Here is a 19,680-nt window from a genome sequence, read left to right on the forward strand (position 1 = left end):
TGTTGTGAGTTTGCTTTACTCTCTGAGTGTAAGAGAACTTTAGTGTGAACCAAATATCAAATCCATACTCTATATTTCTTTTTATTTGTTTTTATTAGTGTTTATGGCTTATTATAAACCTTAGCACTTTACAAATGATAAAACAATTGTAATTCATCATATGACACATCAATAAAATGTATTATTAGGAAAAATGTAAAACCAATTATAATTCATCAAACTCATATATAAGTTGCTTCATACTTACAAACTACTTAATACATACATAGGCCTTTGTACATTAATAGTTTGACGTGCTTATGTGGGGCAATGTGAAACTGGCATGCTACCTTTATGGGGAAGTGTGAAACTGGGATGATAATAGGTTGTGGGCAATGGCAAATGTGTTTAACTGGGGCACTACACTAATGGCATGACCGTTTTCTAGGGGCAATGTGAAACTGCTCTGGGGCACATTTCTGGAAGCAATGTGATATTGGAAGGGCAGGTTTCTGGGTACTAGGTACACATGCCATTGAGATTTGCTAGGGGCAACTATGTGTCATGCAATGTGCATTACTGGTGTAAAAATGGCACGTCAATATTCTGGAGCAATGTGAAACTATATTGTGGAAATCTGTGGGCAATGTAGTAACTGCTGTGACAATGCACATAAGAGAGGCATACTGCTATGGAAATGTGAAAACTGACTAGCCGTGACATTAAAATGTACTTTGAAATATTTGAGCAGCACCCCTTTCATTGAATATCCTTGTCTTTGCATCACCCTAGAACGTTGAGCAACATATAAATAAATGCAGGAAGTAAAATGGCACCTGGTTGCAGCACCCGAGTATATAGTACGAATGCAATTTAGGTATACAGTGATTTTTACGAATTGAGAATAACGAAGCACTTTAATAACGAATTAATATTAACGAAAAAATATCGAATTTTCTGTAAAAGGTATATATGGGGTGGGGTAAGGGACTAAAAGGGGCGGGGGTTGGGTGCGCTAATAAAGCGTGGAAAACGGGGGCAATTTGAAAAACCCCAAAAAATCGATATTGTTTTGTTATTTTTAATTAGATAAAACAGTTTAAGTTATAATTTCATTCGTTATTATCACATGGCACCTAGGAATTATAGTTGTATGTTTGGTGGCAATTCTGACTGTATTTTATTACCTAAATTGTGACCAATGATGTACGTTTATGCCCTGGCATCTGATTTAGGATTGTGTGGAGAACAGTCACAACCATGGTGTAGGCAATGGATTTACTTGCTTCGCTCCTTTAGGCCAGTTCAGTTTGACATGAATGCCGCCATCTTTTAAAGTTCCCCGCTCAGCATTGTGCGTGTCACTGTCTCATTCTTCCCTCCTACATGTCCCGCTCAGCCCCCACTGTGCTAGTGGATGTGCAGGAGTCCGATCCAGTGATGCAGGAAGAGATCTTTGGGCCCATCCTCCCGATCCTGACTGTTGAGAGCCCGGAGGAGGCCATCGCCTTCATTAACCGTCAAGAGAAACCTCTAGCGTTCTACGCTTTCTCTCCAGACAGCAAGGTATGCAATGCGTCACATGCATAAACACCAAAGTTTGCGTCAACCTGCATACAGCTTATACATGATTGGGCAAAAGATATGCCAATAAACTCAAGGCATTGCTGTGTTTGGGGGGGGGGGTTGCTTGAAATAACGTCTGGTCCGAGTATTAAACCTGGCGCACATCACCCTAGTCTGTATAATGATGTATGCATTTGTGCAGTTTCTGAGTTGTGGTTGCTCTTGCTTTTATGTGTTTGTGCAGCAATATTGCTTTTTTGTTATCAGCCGAAGCTACTCACATTTGTATTTTCAGATGTCAACTTGGCTTATGTGGAACAGGCTTATCGACTTATGTTGTCTCTAGAGCCGATTTACCTCGTCCTAACTTTGCTTAGCAGCCTCCTGAGGAGAAAGGAGCTCCTCTGACCTCTCTCAGCGCCATTTTGTTTGCTATTTGCCTATATTCTCTCTATTTCCCATTCCCCACCAAGCTCCTTCACTGCTGCCACTCTACCATTGGATGATTGCCAGTCGTGTGAGCTGGGTCTAACACGGCCTGTATCTCGCTCGGCCTTCTTACCGACCTTTCTTCAGTTCACCCAGCATCCGCCTCTGGAGAGAGCAGCCCAAATGATCTATGGACACTATTTTGTTTTTCTACTTTTCCCATCACTCACAAAACCTCTCCCAGCTTCCCCATCACTCACATGCGACCATTGACAGATCCCAGGTCATGTGACGTAGGCCTCTCTTGCTACAAACCAAGGGCCCACAGGGCAAACTTACCTGGGTACTCAGGAAAGGGCAATGACAAAGAATAACTACGGTTTGCTGAAGGGCAGTGGCAAAGATACCTTGCCAGCTACAAGGGTCAACCATTTACGAATACAATCACACCTGGCTGTAACACCACAAAGGATGGACTGTAATTATAAGGAAAGAGACATAACAAACCCCGAGTTCAATCACAGGCCCGGATCATATTCATAACAACTAACAGAGCCCAGCTGATCTACACCTCAAAACCTGTGTCACAACCAGAGGCGTCGCTAGGGGGATTAAGGGGGCTATAGCTCTGAGGTCTTTTGGTTGTAGCCGCAGATAGAAGCTCAGGGGCTACAACCAAAAGGCTAGCTAGCCTCGACAATTACTGACATTAGCATAGCCCCAGATCTTTTCCAGACCTACCAACACCCCTCGTCACAACAAAGAGTTTCCAAACACCCATCTGCAATCCATCCCACAAACAACATCCAGGTCATTCATAACCTACCACTTGCCCATGCAGTATTCCCAACCGCAGAGTACAAGCAATATCCGACGAGGCACCCCCAAGTCTTCTGGCAAATAAATCCACAGCGTAAGAAAACAAAGCATAGCAAGGATGGAAGATAGCAAAGGACCAAGCAGCATCCTGTCAGGCTGAACTCATCAAGAACACCCTTTGTCTTGATAGATGTAACCGCCGGACCACCTGCCACCTCATCAATCTCTGATCCTTTCCCAAGCACAGCACTGATGTACGACCTCCTCTTGAAGAGCAATACTGACTTCCTGCCCATCACGAGACCTGGGTGAGGGACAGTCGCATTCCAATTCTACATCATTAAAGATTGTCTTCATTAACCAGACTGGCAAGCAGGGAGGAGGCCTTGTCCTCGTGCTTAAGGATTGCATCCATACAAAGGTAAAGACAGCAACATCTGTACCAGACTGTGAATCCTTCTTGGTGTGCTGCAAAGTCACTCCTATGCCTAGGCTCGCCTGACTCTGGATCTACCACCCACCTTCTGACATTCTTTTATTTGCTGACGGATTCCCAGAAGTGGTAACAAACTTGCCAGTCAGTGCACTGTGATTACCTGGCCATCCTTGGTGATTTTAATTGATGGTTGTAGAGGAACACCACCACTGGGAGTAGAACAATATCAGCAAACCTAGAGGACACACATTTGAAGCAATTATTTAAAGGGTGCACCCACAAAGCCTGGCACAAACTGGGCAGAATCTTGTGGAATGAAAATCTTGTATTGTGTTACCCCTCCCATACCCCCCCTCTGGGGACTGTGGGGGATATACTCATGATACGTTTCACTGTATTCAAGCATGGAAATAATAACATTGGAGGATCTCTTCACAACCCTCAACATTCTGTCCTCAAAGAAACCTTACAGACACTCAAAAAAAGAATATGCAGCATGAAGATAGACCAGTAACCAAACAATCACACAAAAAAGGAACAATAAAACAAATATGTATGGACAACTATTGAATAATGCACAAATTTGCCAACTACCAGAAATCGTGAACGTCAAGAAAGCCAACTGTGGGCACCACAGATCGAGCACAATGTCCACAAAAAGGACATTTTCAAACTTTTCAAAAAGATTAGGAATACTTCAACCCTCAGCATCAACGCAATCCAAACTCTGCAATGCAACAACCCATGTTATTTACAAAGTCGTACAGATAGTGTGTGCTGGTGTTACGCCTACAAATGGGGTGTAGAGGTCCTTACCCTTTCCACTCTCACTACTTTCCTGTGCTCTTAAAAAATCAAGTGCGCACTTATTGGTGGTCAGTGTTTATCTTTATTAATACTACCTCCAATATGTGTGTCTTATCAATATTAGTTATTTGACCTATTAGGTCGATTAGTGGTTAAAAAATAGATATCCATTTAGCAATTGGTTTATTTTTTGTTAAATTTGGATAGCTGTGATATATTTCTTTGATGAGCCCTTTCATCAATGTGTGGAGGGTATCAGAGTTCGGATTATCAATCCGACATTACTTAATAACAGTCAACCGGTTTCAGCGGGTCTAGTCAGTGGCCGCTTTCTTCTGGACAAATGCTGCTAATACTGCATTCTGCGTGCAATATCAAATTTCCTTTCAAGTCTCCAATACATGGATGCTTACAGGATATCTTCAGGTTTCCATTGGGCTTGTTGGGTCAGTCCCCGGGCCTTATGGGGTTAAAAAGATAGACAGATGTGGTTATCATCAGTCTTAAAGTGCTTTACTATGAGTAGGTAAGAAATACCAGTATGTGGAAGTTGGATCCACATGTTTCTTATGGTTTATAGTCATAATGTCGAATTACATAATGTCAAAAGTCAAAATGCATACATAATGTGGAAAAAAAACATTTCGAATGTCTTTTTTTCTTTATTTTTTGTTCGAAATGGGGGGTTACCCCCAACCCCCTTTTTTAATATTTTTTTCTGTTTTAACCTTTTTTTTACTTGTGCAACTCCCAAAAAAACATGTAAATAAAAAAAGAAAGCATTCGGAAAAAAATATTTCAACATTATTTTTTCGACATTTTTGTAATTCGACATTATTTTTTCGACATTATAACTGCACACCGTTTCTTATGTCATTCCTTCTTACCCTAGCTGGTTTGTAACTCCCTATGGGTTCATTATTCAGGATTATTTTGTGGAGGTATGCTCCTGTTCTTGTCCGTCCTCCTACTTGGTTATCTTGTCAAGTATCTGGAGATGAATTAACTATACATTACTGTGGTCCCTTTCTGTGATGCACTGTGCCTTTCCATCATCAATCATGCAGTAAAAGAGAGGGAGCCCGTTTTACCTGTCTTTGGTGGGTTTTCTAATTCCTGATTCATGATTGTTGAACAGGAGATTCTTCTGTATATTTGGATCCCTGGTAATCCTACAACGACAAAGCCCCAATGTTTCAGTGCTTGAGGTTCCCGTTCATTAAGCTGCAACACTATGGATGTTGACACCAGCATCTCATGTAATATTGTGTGGTAGAGCCGTCTGTTAGCGGCTCTTCCAGGCATTTTATTGTCTCCTTAATGCTTGTACTTCTTAATACAATTCTTCCCCTGATCTCATACTCAACTATGGATAGGATAGTGTGCCTTTGTTTTGTAGCGTAGACACCCCGCCCCACCTTCTTACCTTATTTTTTCTCGCCGCCTCTCGAATGCTGCGGGTTCAGTTTCGAGCGCCATCTTGGTTACCGGCTTATTTCTTTCTAGGCATTACGGTCACTTGACCAGGTGCCCAGAAGACTCAATCGGTTTAGATTCAATAAACTGAAGAGGTATAGTTTTTCTTATGTTCATTAACCTGAATCGGCCTGTCGTGTGCCTGTTCTTCGTTTTTAGTCAGCAATCGGGACTAAAAGTTTTCTGCTGTGCATGGGAAGTGTGGTTTCCTGAGAAAGTTGGGAATGAATCACTGGTCGTAAACCTATCGGAATTTCCCTTATCACAAACACACCTAAGGGTTCTGCAGAAAGGATTGTCTTTTGTACCTACATCAGCACACAATGCCTTCCAGACCAGAAATGAGATAACCCAATTCATGAGAAAAATACAGTTGAAACAATATTTTTCCAAGAACACCTATGAAGGAACACGTTACGTCACGAGACTACATAATAAATCCACATACTATCCGCCACCACATGCAGTAACAGTGGAATCACAAACCTTTGAAAAAATGATTCTGAAAAAACTAGAGGAGATTGAAAGAGAAGAAGAGAAAAGTTGTTTTCACAACATGACCAGAATGGAAAAAACAGCCCTAAAAGAACTCCAGAATAATGACAAAATAACCATAAAACCCAACGATAAAGGGGGAGCAATTGTCATCATGAACGAAAGGGACTATGAAGGCATGGTAAACACCCTCATCGAGTCTTCCGGGCACCTGGTCATGTGACCATAATGCCTAGAAATAAATAAGCTGGTAAACAAGATGGCGCTCGAAACTGAACCTGCAGCATTCGAGACGCGGCGAGAAAAAATAAGGTAAGAAGGTGGAGCGGGGGACTATGCTACAGGCACACTAACCTATCCATAGTTGAGTATGAGATGAGGGGAAGCATTGTATTAAGAGGTACGAGCATTAAGGAGACAATAATATGCCTGGAAGAGCCGCTAACGCACGGCTCTACCACACAATATTACATGAGATGCTGTTGTCAACAGCCATAGTGTTGGAGCTTACCGAACGGGAACCTCAAGCACTGAAACATTGGGGCTTTGTCGTTGTAGGATTACCAGGGATCCAAATATACAGAAGAATCCACTGTTCAACAATCACGAATCAGGAATTAGAAAACCCACCGAAGACAGGTAAAACAGGTTCCCTCTCTTTTACTGCATGCTTGATGATGGAAAGACACAGTGCATCACAGAAAGGGACTACAGTAATGTATAATTAATTCATCCCCAGATACTTGACAAGAAAACAAAGTAGCAGGACGGACAAGAACAGGAACATACCTCCACAAGATACTCCTGAATAATGAACCCATAGGGAGTTACAAACCAACACAGGTAAGAAGGAATGACATAAGAAACATGTGGATCCAACTTCCACATACTGGTATTTCTTACCATCCTCGTAGTAAAGCACTTTAAGACTGATGATACCCCATCTGTCTATCTTTTTAACCCCATAAAGTCCGGGGACTGACCCAACACGCCCAATGGAAACTGGAAGATATCCTCTAAGCATCCATGGATTGGAGACTTGAAAAGAAATGTGATATTGCACGCATCATGCAGTATTAGCAGCATTTGTCCAGAAGAAAGCGGCCACTTACTAGACCCGCTGAAACCGGTTGACTGTTATTAAGTAGTGTTGGATTGTTAATCCAAACTCCGCTACCCTCCACACATTGATTAAAGGGCTCATCAAAGAAATATATCACAGCTATCCAAATTTAACAAAAAATAAACCAATTGCTAAATGGATATCTATTTTTTAACCATTAATCGACCTAATAGGTCAAATAACTAATATTGATAAGACACACATATTGGAGGCGGTATTAATAAAGATAAACACTGACCACCAATAAGTGCGTACTTGATTTTTTAAGAGCACAGGAAAGTAGTGAGAGAGGAAAGGGTAAGGACCTCTACACCCCATTTGTAGGTGTCACAACAGCGCGCACTAGGGCTGGCTCTGACCACGTAGAGGTCTTTAAGACCGCAGGGCGAAATAAGTATCGATAGGGACCTAGATGTAGGAATAACCTTTTAACAAAAATGCTTCTGTCTATAATGTGTTACAAAGATTAGGGTACAGACAGGAGGCGACAACCCATTGACTCCACTTGTAGTTACCTAATCCTCCGCTAATCACTAAGTCTGCATTCATGAAGCATTCCCTGAAAAAATCCTAATGTCCCTGCTCGCTGCCACCCAACCTTTAATATCCAACTGCAAAACCTCTGGAAAAGTTAATTTATAGACAGCTGTTGACTTTGTGGAATCTAATAACATCGTACATCAGACCTAATTCAGATTCACTTCACTGAAAATAATTAAATCCAGTGAGAGGAACTGAATCCACACTCTCCTCTATGTGGTGGAGGCTAAAGAACCACACATATTCTGATGTTCCAAGTGTCCTCATCCTCCTGGGCAATTGTGCAGCTTTGTATGCAATTAGTCACAACATTCTCTTAAAATGACTGATTAAAGCACAGCTGGAGTTAACAGTTTTATGCTGGGAGATGTAATTTCTCTCTAATAGGACAGACACCACCTACATAACAGCTTTCAACCCAGGCCCCCCACACCCCAACTACCTCACATGCAGAGTTCCACAGGTACCAGCCCCCTATAACTCCTCGTCAACATATATACGGCTCACTTTTTGGATATCATTAGCAAATATGCATTTGCCTACTAAAGCTACGCAGAATACGCTGAAATAACATACAAACTAAAGACAGACTCAAGAAATAGCCAACTGAACCTAGCCAGAAGCTCATCACTGATAAACTAACAGAAGAACACATTTAAATACAAGCAAAGCTGAAATCCTTGGAACTGGCCCCTTCCAGCACTCTGTGTCAATGATGCACGGCATGGTACAGCCCACATTTTACGCAGTGTTGGATCAGGTGCATGAAACCCTCCTGTGGCAAGTGCAACGCCACATCTCACTGCCTTCCACCACAGCCCAGCTGAATGCCATGCAGGCACAGTACTATGCCATAGCCCGAATCCCAAATGTGATTGCTGCCCTGAACTGCACCCATGTTGCGCTGGTGGAACACCAGGCGCACAAAGCAGTGTACCGAAACCACAAGCACTACCACTCCCTGAATGTGCACGTGACCCCCAACCTGTACATCACCCGCTGCTGTGCCCGCTACCCTGGTTCCACTCATGATGCCATGATCCCATGGAACAGCACACTGCCTGGATACATGGAGAGGCATAGAGGACAACAAACCTGGACAGTGGGTGAGTTGAAAAGACAGTACACATGCACCGCAAAGTATATGACAAAATGGATGGGGGGGTGCAAATGACTACACAAAGGATGGCATGACAAGTGAATGCAAACATATGTACTCCACTTCCTCCCACACTAACGTCATATTACAGGCCATGGATCATGCACATGTCAGACTTGCCTGCCTAGGGAAGCAGTAATCCACATCAGTAGCAACCGTCTACACTGAAATGACTACAGGCACCACAATGCAACATGCACTTACCAAATCAATGCTGGAAATGGCCATATTGCCACACACAAAAACAACCCTGCCAGTACCCCACCCATATGCCGATGTGTGGCCAGCCCATGACCACCCATTGGCACCAGATGCACAGGGAGGGCCCATTGTGGAAACATAAATATAATATGAGGCCGGGAAGCCCAAAAGAAACACACCAACACAGGTTACAAAGAACATACAAGTGCTTTATTTAAAAGCTACAACAGTTACCAAAGTCAATTGACAAACGGATAGCTATTCAGCTCTCACAGTAACGTAACGAACTTCAACGAAGGTTCGATGCATTAGTAAGAGAGACCGCACATTGGAATACTTGGGTCTTTTATATTGTTTGTCCAGCCCTTGGCCAACCCCCTCGCGGGTTAACCATTCTAGGGATCGGGCCTAAGGGTTCCTAGCCAGGTCAATCCTATAATATATGCATTTTGATTAGTTTCGCTGATATAGTTGTACATTTACACATAGGTCAACAGTAGGACAAGGTCTCAGTTCGCGACCCCAACAAGTGGCCTGCAGGCATATTAATTATTCGTGTATACAGAGGTCACAACGGCCAGAACCTTACTCAGAATGTCATTCGGCCTCCATTTTGATGTTCAGGGTGACTTCCACATTACAAGAGAACCTAAAATGACGGCTTAATCCAAGATGGCGCCTTACATTACTTTCTCTAAGGTCAAGACCTTGCCGCGGAGGCTGTTCGCATATGATGTTTTAGACAACTTGGCGTAGGCCAATACACATACAATTACTGCGATAGGAGGCATAATATTGTTTCAATTCCGACAGACCCTCCTTTTGGCCTATGCCAAGTGCTAATATCATTTCTAATACTTTTGTAAATAACTCCATGTATTGTCGTCTATACATCCTGAATCATTATCTGTAATGTCTATAGCCATTAGGTCGTTCATCAGAACCTCTTGTAACACAAACTCTTCAGATGCTGTATCTGGGGCATACATTTTGTGCCCTACTGTGCTCACTGCTTGAGCACAACATCCCCCTAGCATTACACATATACTAGGTAGACATTGAAAACAGCAACAAAAGAATAGCAGGATCCCCAAAATAACCAGGATAACAGAAAGCACCTTCCAACCCCAGGATCGTAGAGAATCCCAGAACCAGGCGCTAATATTCCAATCTCCCACAGGAACATGCACTTCAGAACTAAGAATGTGCAAGTTCTGTATTGCTTTGAAAATTGTCGGCGAGGAATCTGGTACGAAAACACAACAAGCGGACCCCACTAATTTACATACTCCACCACGTTCTGCCAGAATGACATCTAATGCCATCCGATTTTGGAGTGCTACTAATCTTATTGCCTTTTGTTCTAGTGTCATATTGTAGAGTATATCCGTGGTCCGGTTGATGGTTCTCTCCAGTACTCTTGCTAGTCCCCTAATGTTTTCAGAGTTTGCGATCTGTCCCCAAAAGGGCACAACTGATTTCGCTATATCTCCCAACACTTGCCCAGGGGTATCCCCGTTCTCGTCCCGCCGTGGGCGAGCCTTAGAAACTTCTAATGTACTATCTACAAATACCCCAGGTAACAGGATTCCTAAATAACAGGTTCCCTGCCAATCCTTGGGCAACCAGGGAAATGCTGAACTACCACAAACAAAATAGACAGGCCCCCCTACATACAGAGGCCTGTTCTCTCCAGTCAAATTTACAATGTTCATACAACCTTCAAAATCTCCCATTGGCCGGGTGCCATTTCTTTGTACACAAAAGGGGACTGAATCAGGGCTATGATTAATAGAGTAGGAAGGAGGTACGGCGTCCTTATTGCCTATCGGAGCCATTTTAAAGGAAATTAGAGTTTGAAAAGGAAGAGATAGTTTATCAGACGGCCTAATAGAAGCAACATTAGGTTTACTTCTATTTGCAAAAAGCGAGCATCCCAGGGGAGTTAATTCATGTTTCTCAAAATCATTTAAATTAGTTCCATCAAAGTTCCCTGAGATGCTATCATTCCAACGGCCAAAGAATAGTGCTCTAAGAGAGGCCTAGCAAGCAGTCGTTAAAGGTAAAGGGTGAATATACCATCCTAACCCCTTGTTCCCATGTTGCGGTAAATTAGTACAAATCCAGCAATTACTCTTATTAAAAATGGCATGCGTTGCATTCATTACTATCATTAAAGTGTTATTATGATACTTTCGTCTATGCTGGGAGTCTCTAGGTGACAAGGTGTGAAGGTGTACAGAGGGAGTCAAAGCAGTAGGTGCAATCTCAATTGGCAGTAGAGGTTTTAGAGGGTAAATTTCTTCGAAGTACCAAAGTCCCACAGCAGTAATTACACAAATTCCAACCATTGTTAACACAACACAGCAATACGTTTTCGGGGCCCAGGCACATTGTTCGTTGTCCGAGTTGGTCACCCCCCTATTTACAAGTCCAGTGCGGGGAGCAGCGGTGGAGGTGGCAGGCATTGTAGTTTCCCAATCGACGACCCCAATGTTCGTTGCTGACGACACTACGGTCGCGCGACTTCTTAGTCCTTCCCAATCCTAGCCAGCAGAATCCCCCTTTTTTCTTTTTGTTCGAAAGGAACTTTCTTTTACATGAGTAAACTTTCAATCACTTCTTTTTTGCAAATGCACGGAAAGACCCGTGCCGTAGTTCTATTTTCTTCGTCGAAGGTCGTACCTGGTGGTACCCAAAACTGTTTGATCCGGAAACAAGGCGTCATCACTTCCAGAGGGAAGCGACGTATCGGAGGCGACAGAAGTCGCAGAACTTGAAACAGTGGTTTTCCAGAAGTGACTTTTTTTCGAAGAGTGCAGAGACGAAATGGACTGTTCCCCAAGCTCCACGGGCTCAGAGGAATTCTCTGACGCACTCAACGCTGTTTGCTACTCCAGGATCAGAGATTTTAGCATCAGCGAGGGGTTCTGCTTCTTCTGTAACGTGTGGCGTCGGGTGAGGAAGTTTCTTGACATGCGTCGCGTGGATCCAGTGTTTTTTTCCAGCCACCCGCACTGCTATCCGAGTGACCAACAGCACCTGGTAGGGTCCCCTCCAGCGAGGAGCGAGACAGGAAGACCTTTCGTAGGCCTTCACTAGGACCCAACTTCCAGGCTGAATATCGTGTCCTGGGCCCGTGAACCGTACAGGTAAAGCTGATTGAACCTGATGATAAATGAAATACAGGTGTTTAGTCAACTGGTTGCAGTAGTCTACAAGCAATACATTTTCTACCTGCCTCAGGGCTTTAGGCTTCGGAAGACCCCAAATGTTAGCTGGTCTCCCCATCACTACCTCAAATTGAGAAAGCCCAGTCTTAGTTTGAGGTGTGGTACACATGGCTAATAATACAATAGGTAAGGCATCTGGCCATTTCAATTTGGTGTCGGCACATGTTTTTGCAAGCTTATTCTTTAAGATACCGTTATGTCTCTCTACCAACCCAGCACTTTGAGGATGTCTAGCTGAGTGAAATCGTTTTTCAATGTGTAACGCTGTGCATATCTGCAAAATTACTGCTGCAACAAAATGGGGACCATTGTCCGACCAAATTACCCTTGGAAGCCCAAATCGTGGAAAGAATTATTTTACCATAGTCTTTGCAGTGGTCATGGCAGTAGCATCTTTAACGGGGAAAGCCTCGACCCATTTACTAAAAGCACAAATAATCACAAGAACATATTTTAAATTGTTACACCGTTCCATCTCAATAAAATCAAAGTGGATGACCTCGAAGGGAACAGAAGGGGGCCCAAAGCTTCCCCTTGGAGTTACTGTCCCCTTCCCTACATTGTGCTGTAAGCAAATCATACAATTCTGAGCATGTCGCTGTGCAGTCTTCAAAATTGTATCATTCACCCAAACTTGTTCTAACATTTTCGTGATCTGCTGAGCACACACATGCGTAGGACCATGTGCCATCGTAACCATTGCCAGCACATATGAATCAGGGAGCAACCATTTTCCTTCAGCTGCATCCACCCAACACCCATCATCATCCAGTTTCCCCATTCCTTCGGCCCACCTTTTAGACTCTTCTATTGTGGCATCAGTTTGAATATCTCGCACAGACCCAATACCCTCATCCATTACATAGGCATCTTTTGTTTCCCTTAGAGCATACATGTCTGCGCTAAGGTCTGTAGCCATTTGCCTGGCTATCTGGTGAGCGAAAGCGTTCCCTTTTCCCACATCATCTATGACCTTACGATGTGCTGCACATTTCATGATCGCTAACTGCCTAGGGAGTGAGAGTGCCGAGAGTAATTGCACCATCAGGGGACCATGCTGGATCTTGGTCCCATGTGAGGTTAGGAACCCTCTTTCCGACCAGAGCCTCCCAAAGTTGTGAGCCACCCCAAAGGCGTACTGGCTATCAGTATATATGTTTACTATACGCCCTTCGGAGAGTTCACAAGCGCGGGTCAACGCTATAATCTCTGCGGCCTGCGCGGAGTTATACGAAATTCTCTTAGTTTCAACAACTGTACTCAACGTAGTAACTGCGTAGGTAGCTGTAGATGTACCATCTGGAAGTTTGAAGCAGGAGCCATCGCAAAACAGCTCCCCTTCTGTATTGTCCAAAGGAGTATCTATAAGATCTATCCTGCCCTTCGTTTCCTGTTCAGTGGTATACAGGCAGTCATGTAATACTTCGTTACCGCAAACAGTATTTTGCGGGAAAGGTAGAAGTTCAGCCGGATTAAGAACACAACACCTCTTAATTTGAATGTGAGGGGCAAACAGAATTAATTCATACCTTGTTAGCCGTGCAGAGGTGAGGTGTTGCGTTTTGGTTTTATTCAATAGGACATCTACAGAGTGAGGTACCATCAAAATTAAATCATGGCCTAGGACCATTCCCTCACTCTGTTTTACAGACGCGGCAGCAGCAGCGACAGCTCGCAAACATCTTGGCAAAGCGCATGCGACAGGATCAAGGGCGGAGGAGTAGTAGCCGCAAGGCCTATTCTTCCCTCTGTGTTCCTGTTTTAACACAGCCAAGGCACATCCATCACATTCATGCACAAACAACACAAAGGCCTTATCATAATTTGGAGTACCCAGAACCGGTCCAGAGCATAACGCTGTTTTGAGAAGCTCAAATGATCGTTGCTCTTCCGACTTCCATGGCAGTGGCAGAGAAATGCCCTTCTTCGTCAAAGCCAACATCGGTTTTATCACTAGTGAAAAGTTCAGGATCCACAACCTACAGTAAGAAGCCATACCTATTAAGGCTCTGACTTCCTTCTGTGTATTTGGAACAGACATGCCAGAAATGTGTTTTATTCTTTCAACCCTCCTTTGACAGGAGGTAGCCTAAATAGGCAACCTCCTGACAACAATATTGAAATTTTTTGAACGAAGCTTTATGACCATTTTTAGCTAGATGAACAAGCAACAGTACAGTGCCCTCTTTACAAGTACTTTCAGAATCTGCAGCCAAAAGCAAATCATCGACATACTGTAGCAGTGTACAAGTAGGTGGCAATTCAAGGGTGTCGAGCTGTTCTTTCAAAGCTCTACTATAAATGCTTGGACTTTCAGTATACCCTTGAGGTGCCCGAGTAAATGTAAATGAACGTCCCTCCAAGGTGAACGCGAACAAATATCTACTCTCTTTGTGTATAGGAATGCTAAAGAAAGCATTTTTTAAATCCACAACACTAAAGTGCGTAGCCGTAGCAGGGATCATTGTTAGTATCGTTGTTACATCAGGCACAATTGGAAATTGTGGGGCGACAACTTTGTTAATAGCATGAAGATCAATTATGAACCGGTATGGGATTGCATCGCCGCCTTTCTTGTATACGGGCAAAATCGGGCTATTACATAAACTACCTGCAATCTCCTCATTCACCCCATGATGCACAAAATCGGAGACAATGCACTTCAAAGCACGCTCGCCCTCAACTGATATTTTATATTGAGGAATGCGTGGAGGTTTAACTCCATGCTTCAAAACTATTTTAACAGGCTCAATCTGTAGCACCCCGACATCATTGTCGTCAACCGCCCATAAACATTCTGGAACAACACTAAACTCAGGAGGCAATGGTCGAGTCAAAAACTGAGAATTGGGAAGTTGCTGTGGTGAAATTGTCAGTCGTACTCCATCAGAGGAACAATTAATTACTGCATTCAATTTCTTCAACAGATTTAACCCCAGCAAATTCTCTCCACAGTTTCAAGTCAGAAGGAAAGGACAATGGTCCGTAAAGGGACCCAAAGAAACAGACGCCGGTGAAGAAACCGGACAAACAATTGGCATACCAGAAAACCCTACAGAAACATTTGTTTGCCCTGACAGTGGAATGTTTGGAACCCGGGAATGATCAATGGAGCACTTCTGTGCTCCAGTGTCTATCAAAAACTGGTGTTTCCTATTCCCCACTAGCAATTCAACGTAGGGACCTTTCTGATTAACGGGAATAGGTGAAGGTTCCAAACCCTGCTTCGGGCAGTCCTAACGAAATAAAATGTTGTCGGAAGGAAGCTCTTCAGAAAGGTAGGCAGCAGAAGGGTGATCAAATATGTTTCTTGCGTCCACACTCGAGGTCTGATTTTCCCGTGAAAAAGGTTGCTGAGGATCTTGTGAAAACTGACCTCTATTAGGGCCCCCTGCTCCAGGGCGACTTCTAGGTCATCTACCCATACTCCCAAACGCATTGTTTGACCTTTGTCGAAGGATTGGGCACTGTGCTTGCCAATGACCTTCCTGGCGGCAATAGGCACATTGATTAATATTCACAGAACCCAAAGGAGCGTTTCCTTTTGGGACATACTGACCTCTGGTCTGTGTCGTACCTCCTCTGGGGTTTCTAACAATTTGTTGTAACAATACTTTAGTCTTCAGATCTCCTTTCCTCTTCTCTATTTTCTCCTTTTCATTATTAACACGGTTCTCATAATACTGAGCCATGTGCAAAACTTCAGATTGAGATTTCGCCTGCCAAGCGCTCTCAGAGGACATAATCTGTGACTGGATGTCGGGCAACAATCCACGTACAAATTTGTCCACGAACAACCTTTTCCCAGACTCTGTACCCAAGTCCTGTCCACTGAAGTCAGAAAATACCTGTTCGAATCTATTAAAGAATTGGGTGGCGCCTTCAGTTTTTCCTTGAACACAGGCCGTAAGCTTGTCCCAAATAATTATTTTCTCTGGATTTATAGTTTTTAATTTTGCGACAATTCTATCAGGCAAAGTGAGTATTACCTGAGGTGGTTTCTCACCAGCTGGTCTTTCCCCATCAAACCTAGTCATGTTAGCCCACGTATCTCTCAACCCTGGCACATCGTCTATTGTCCGAACCTGCTTCCATAAATCTACGGGTAGGATTACAGGGAATAGCAAGTCAATATCACTTAAGGTGAACACAGAGGACTGCAAAACGGACTATATCTCTTTGTAAAACCCTGTCGGGTTTTTCCTGATATCGGGAATTGATTGTCTAATAGTGTTCACTTCCTGTCGTGAAAACGGGACGTGAACAAATTGCGATTCATAATGCGCAGGGATATCCACAGCGGGTGCACCAGTCCCAGCGTTAGCAGGAATCTCAACCTTTGGGACAAATGTCGGAGGAACCTCTCTCATAGGCAGCTGAGATATAGGTAACTCCGACCGCTTACTAAGTAACAGAGCCAGGTCGAGCGCTAAGGCAGTCGAAGAAGTGTCGGGCGAAAAACGCCCCTTTATAAATTTGCAATAACTCTATAGGACAACTAACCTTCTTCCTTCCACATTCTTCCATCAGGTACTGTACCATTACCTGAATCACCTTCCTTTGCATTTCCACTGTATATTGACTATACGTGTCATATACTTCATCTGGCGATATCGATGAATCCGAGATCCATCAAATCGCATCTTTGGTACAAATTCGTGCTTCCTCAGGTGCCGATCTACGACACGGAAGGAACCGTTTCTGCACATACATACTGTTGTCTTCATCATCCTCATCTCGTGATTTTACAAAGTCCCTCCTATATTCAAACAATCTTTCAACATGACCATGTACTTTCTCCTCTGTGTCCCTCGAAAGTGCTGAAGCATTTAGATCCCTCACCCCTTGTGGGAGATCCGAATTTTGTAATCTACCCCACATCACACATAAATGAGTCCCCAAACCTTCGATAAAAACATTTTTCTCGGAAAACTGTTCAAATTTGATAATGTGGAAAAAACGTTAACTTGATCACCTTTCTCCATACAGTGCTTAGCCCATGCAAATAATTCCTGTTTCTTGTCTGCAGAAACAGTATTACGAGTGACAATCTTTGACCCCGCACCCTGATCAACTTCAGTCAATACGGAACCACTCGGGAGCGGAGGTGCAGGCAAATTCAATAAAGGTGCAACTATCGGCGTATGAGAAAGGGGTGGCGGGATAGGTGGAGGAACAACAACTAGAGGAATAGGAACAATAGGTTGTACAGGGGGAACAGGAATAACAGCAGGAACAACAGCCGGAATGGGCAGAGCACCCGGGAGAGGATCATACAGAGGTGGCGCAGAGGCACCAGGCCTGCGTTCGTTTAACAATTTTTCAATAAATTCTTCAGAAACATGGAAATCTTTAGAGGGATACATTTTCTGGATTCCGAGTGAAAAACGCTATCCATATTTTTAACTGACTCTGAATGTGTTTCCTTATCATATAACAGAGCTTTTTCGGCATTTGTTTTATGACGGCGTGCATGTTTATCCCTACTTTTAAGCTGCTGCAACGCTTCTTTTTTCTAATTCTGCAAAACATCAAAGGCTGCAGGTCTGGCTTTCTTTTTTAGCAAGACCGATTCTAGGTATTCAATACGGGGGATCTCGAAATTACCATTGATTGGCCACTGAAATTGTCTGGTTTGTCTGTGCCAAATATCATTAAATACTATACTTCCAATGCCATACTTACAGTAGATAGTACATGCCGGTGACCCCTCCTGTTGTGCCGTGCGGCTAAATTCCAAAGATTGTCGATCGCTGCGGAACAGTGCCCTAAAGCAGCTAGACAATTTCCCAGGCATTTCACAAAAAACTGGTGTTACCTGGTCAATAATTGTGTCTGCAGATACAATACGCCAAATTCAAATTGTCAGGGTTAAATTAATAGCCGGGTCACGACTGCACCTGAGGAGGACCCTACGGTTTACCAAAGAACTTACCTAACGAATTTTACCTTGTGTTTGGGGGTTTCGACAAATCTGCCCGCCTCAAAAAATGGACCCTCGTCAAGATGCCGTGTCAGACCACACGACTATCGTCCGGGGATCGGATCGTGCAGCGCTGCCGAGGTATCGTGTCTCGTTCGGTCGGGCCCGCAGTATCACACCGTCCGATCCCGGTTCGATAGTCTGTGTCAACCTTCAATGATCCGGCATCAATCTTGAGGGTCCCTGTTCGGGCGCCAACTGTGGAAACATAAATATAATATGAGGCCGGGAAGCCCAAAAGAAACACACCAACACAGGTTACAAAGAACATACAAGTGCTTTATTTAAAAGCTACAACAGTTACCAAAGTCAATTGACAAATGGATAGCTATTCGGCTCTCAGAGTAACGTAACGAACTTCAACGAAGGTTCGATGCATTAGTAAGAAAGATCGCACATTGGAATACTTGGGTCTTTTATATTGTTTGTCCATCCCTTGGCCAACCCCCTCGCGGGTTAACCATTCTAGGGATCGGCCTAAGGGTTCCTAGCCAGGTCAATCCTATAATATATGCATTTTGATTAGTTTCGCTGATATAGTTGTACATTTACACATAGGTCAACAGTAGGACAAGGTCTCAGTTCGCGACCCCGACAAGTGGCCTGCAGGCATATTAATTATTTGTGTATACTGAGGTCACAACGGCCAGAATCTTACTCAGAATGTCATTCGGCCTCCATTTTGATGTTCAGGGTGACTTCCACATTACAAGAGAATCTAAAATGGCGGCTTAATCCAAGATGGCGCCTTACATTACTTTCTCTAAGGTCAAGACCTTGCTGCGGAGTTTGTTCGCATATGATGTTTTAGACAACTTGGCATAGGCCAAAACACATACAATTACTGCGATAGGAGGCATAATATTGTTTCAATTCCGACACCATGGGGAACCCAGCATGCCACAGGCACGGAGGAAATACACTGACACGTCAGCCACCATGTCCGCTGCACATGTCACCGACATACCCCTAACGTTACACATGCTTCAAGGTGACAGGGTGCATGTGAAGCACCAACAATGCATGCCACAAATCACACTGCATACAGACACCGAATTGACCCATGCTGTGGAATGAAGGCCCATGTGCATGTACATGTAGTACCTCGAACAGATATTGTGTAAGTCCACCCCCACACTTTACACCATGTCTAATGCTGTGCCTCCCCACCTGCAGGTGACTCTCATATGTCCCCTGTGCGTGATCCACAAAAACTGCAGGATACTGCCTACAGCCATGCTCACAGCAGGGCCTGTGTGTGCATTGAGCAGACCTTCTGACTCCTGAAGGCACGGTTCCGCTTCCTCGACCATACTGGTTTAGCCCTGATGTATGCACCAGAGAAAGGGGCTAAAGTTGTGCTTGTGTGTGCCATGCAGCACAATATCTGCCTGAGGATAAATGTCCCACTACCCCCTAACGTGGACATGCCAC

At 43.8% G+C, this 19,680-nt stretch overlaps 1 protein-coding gene across 1 annotated transcript in view; it reads left to right on the top strand.

Moving 5' to 3' along the window:
• LOC138513823 (aldehyde dehydrogenase family 3 member B1-like) overlaps positions 1-19,680 on the top strand; it is a 219,190-nt gene that overhangs the window by 156,636 nt on the left and 42,874 nt on the right. The window contains exon 7 of the mRNA XM_069628932.1: positions 1,379-1,545. Coding sequence (XP_069485033.1) covers positions 1,379-1,545 — 167 coding nt within the window. The remainder of the gene's footprint in view (positions 1-1,378; positions 1,546-19,680) is intronic.

This window comes from Ambystoma mexicanum, chromosome 12, assembly GCF_040938575.1.
Source record: "Ambystoma mexicanum isolate Mex_15411 chromosome 12, UKY_AmexF1_1, whole genome shotgun sequence".
Taxonomy (NCBI): domain Eukaryota; kingdom Metazoa; phylum Chordata; class Amphibia; order Caudata; family Ambystomatidae; genus Ambystoma; species Ambystoma mexicanum.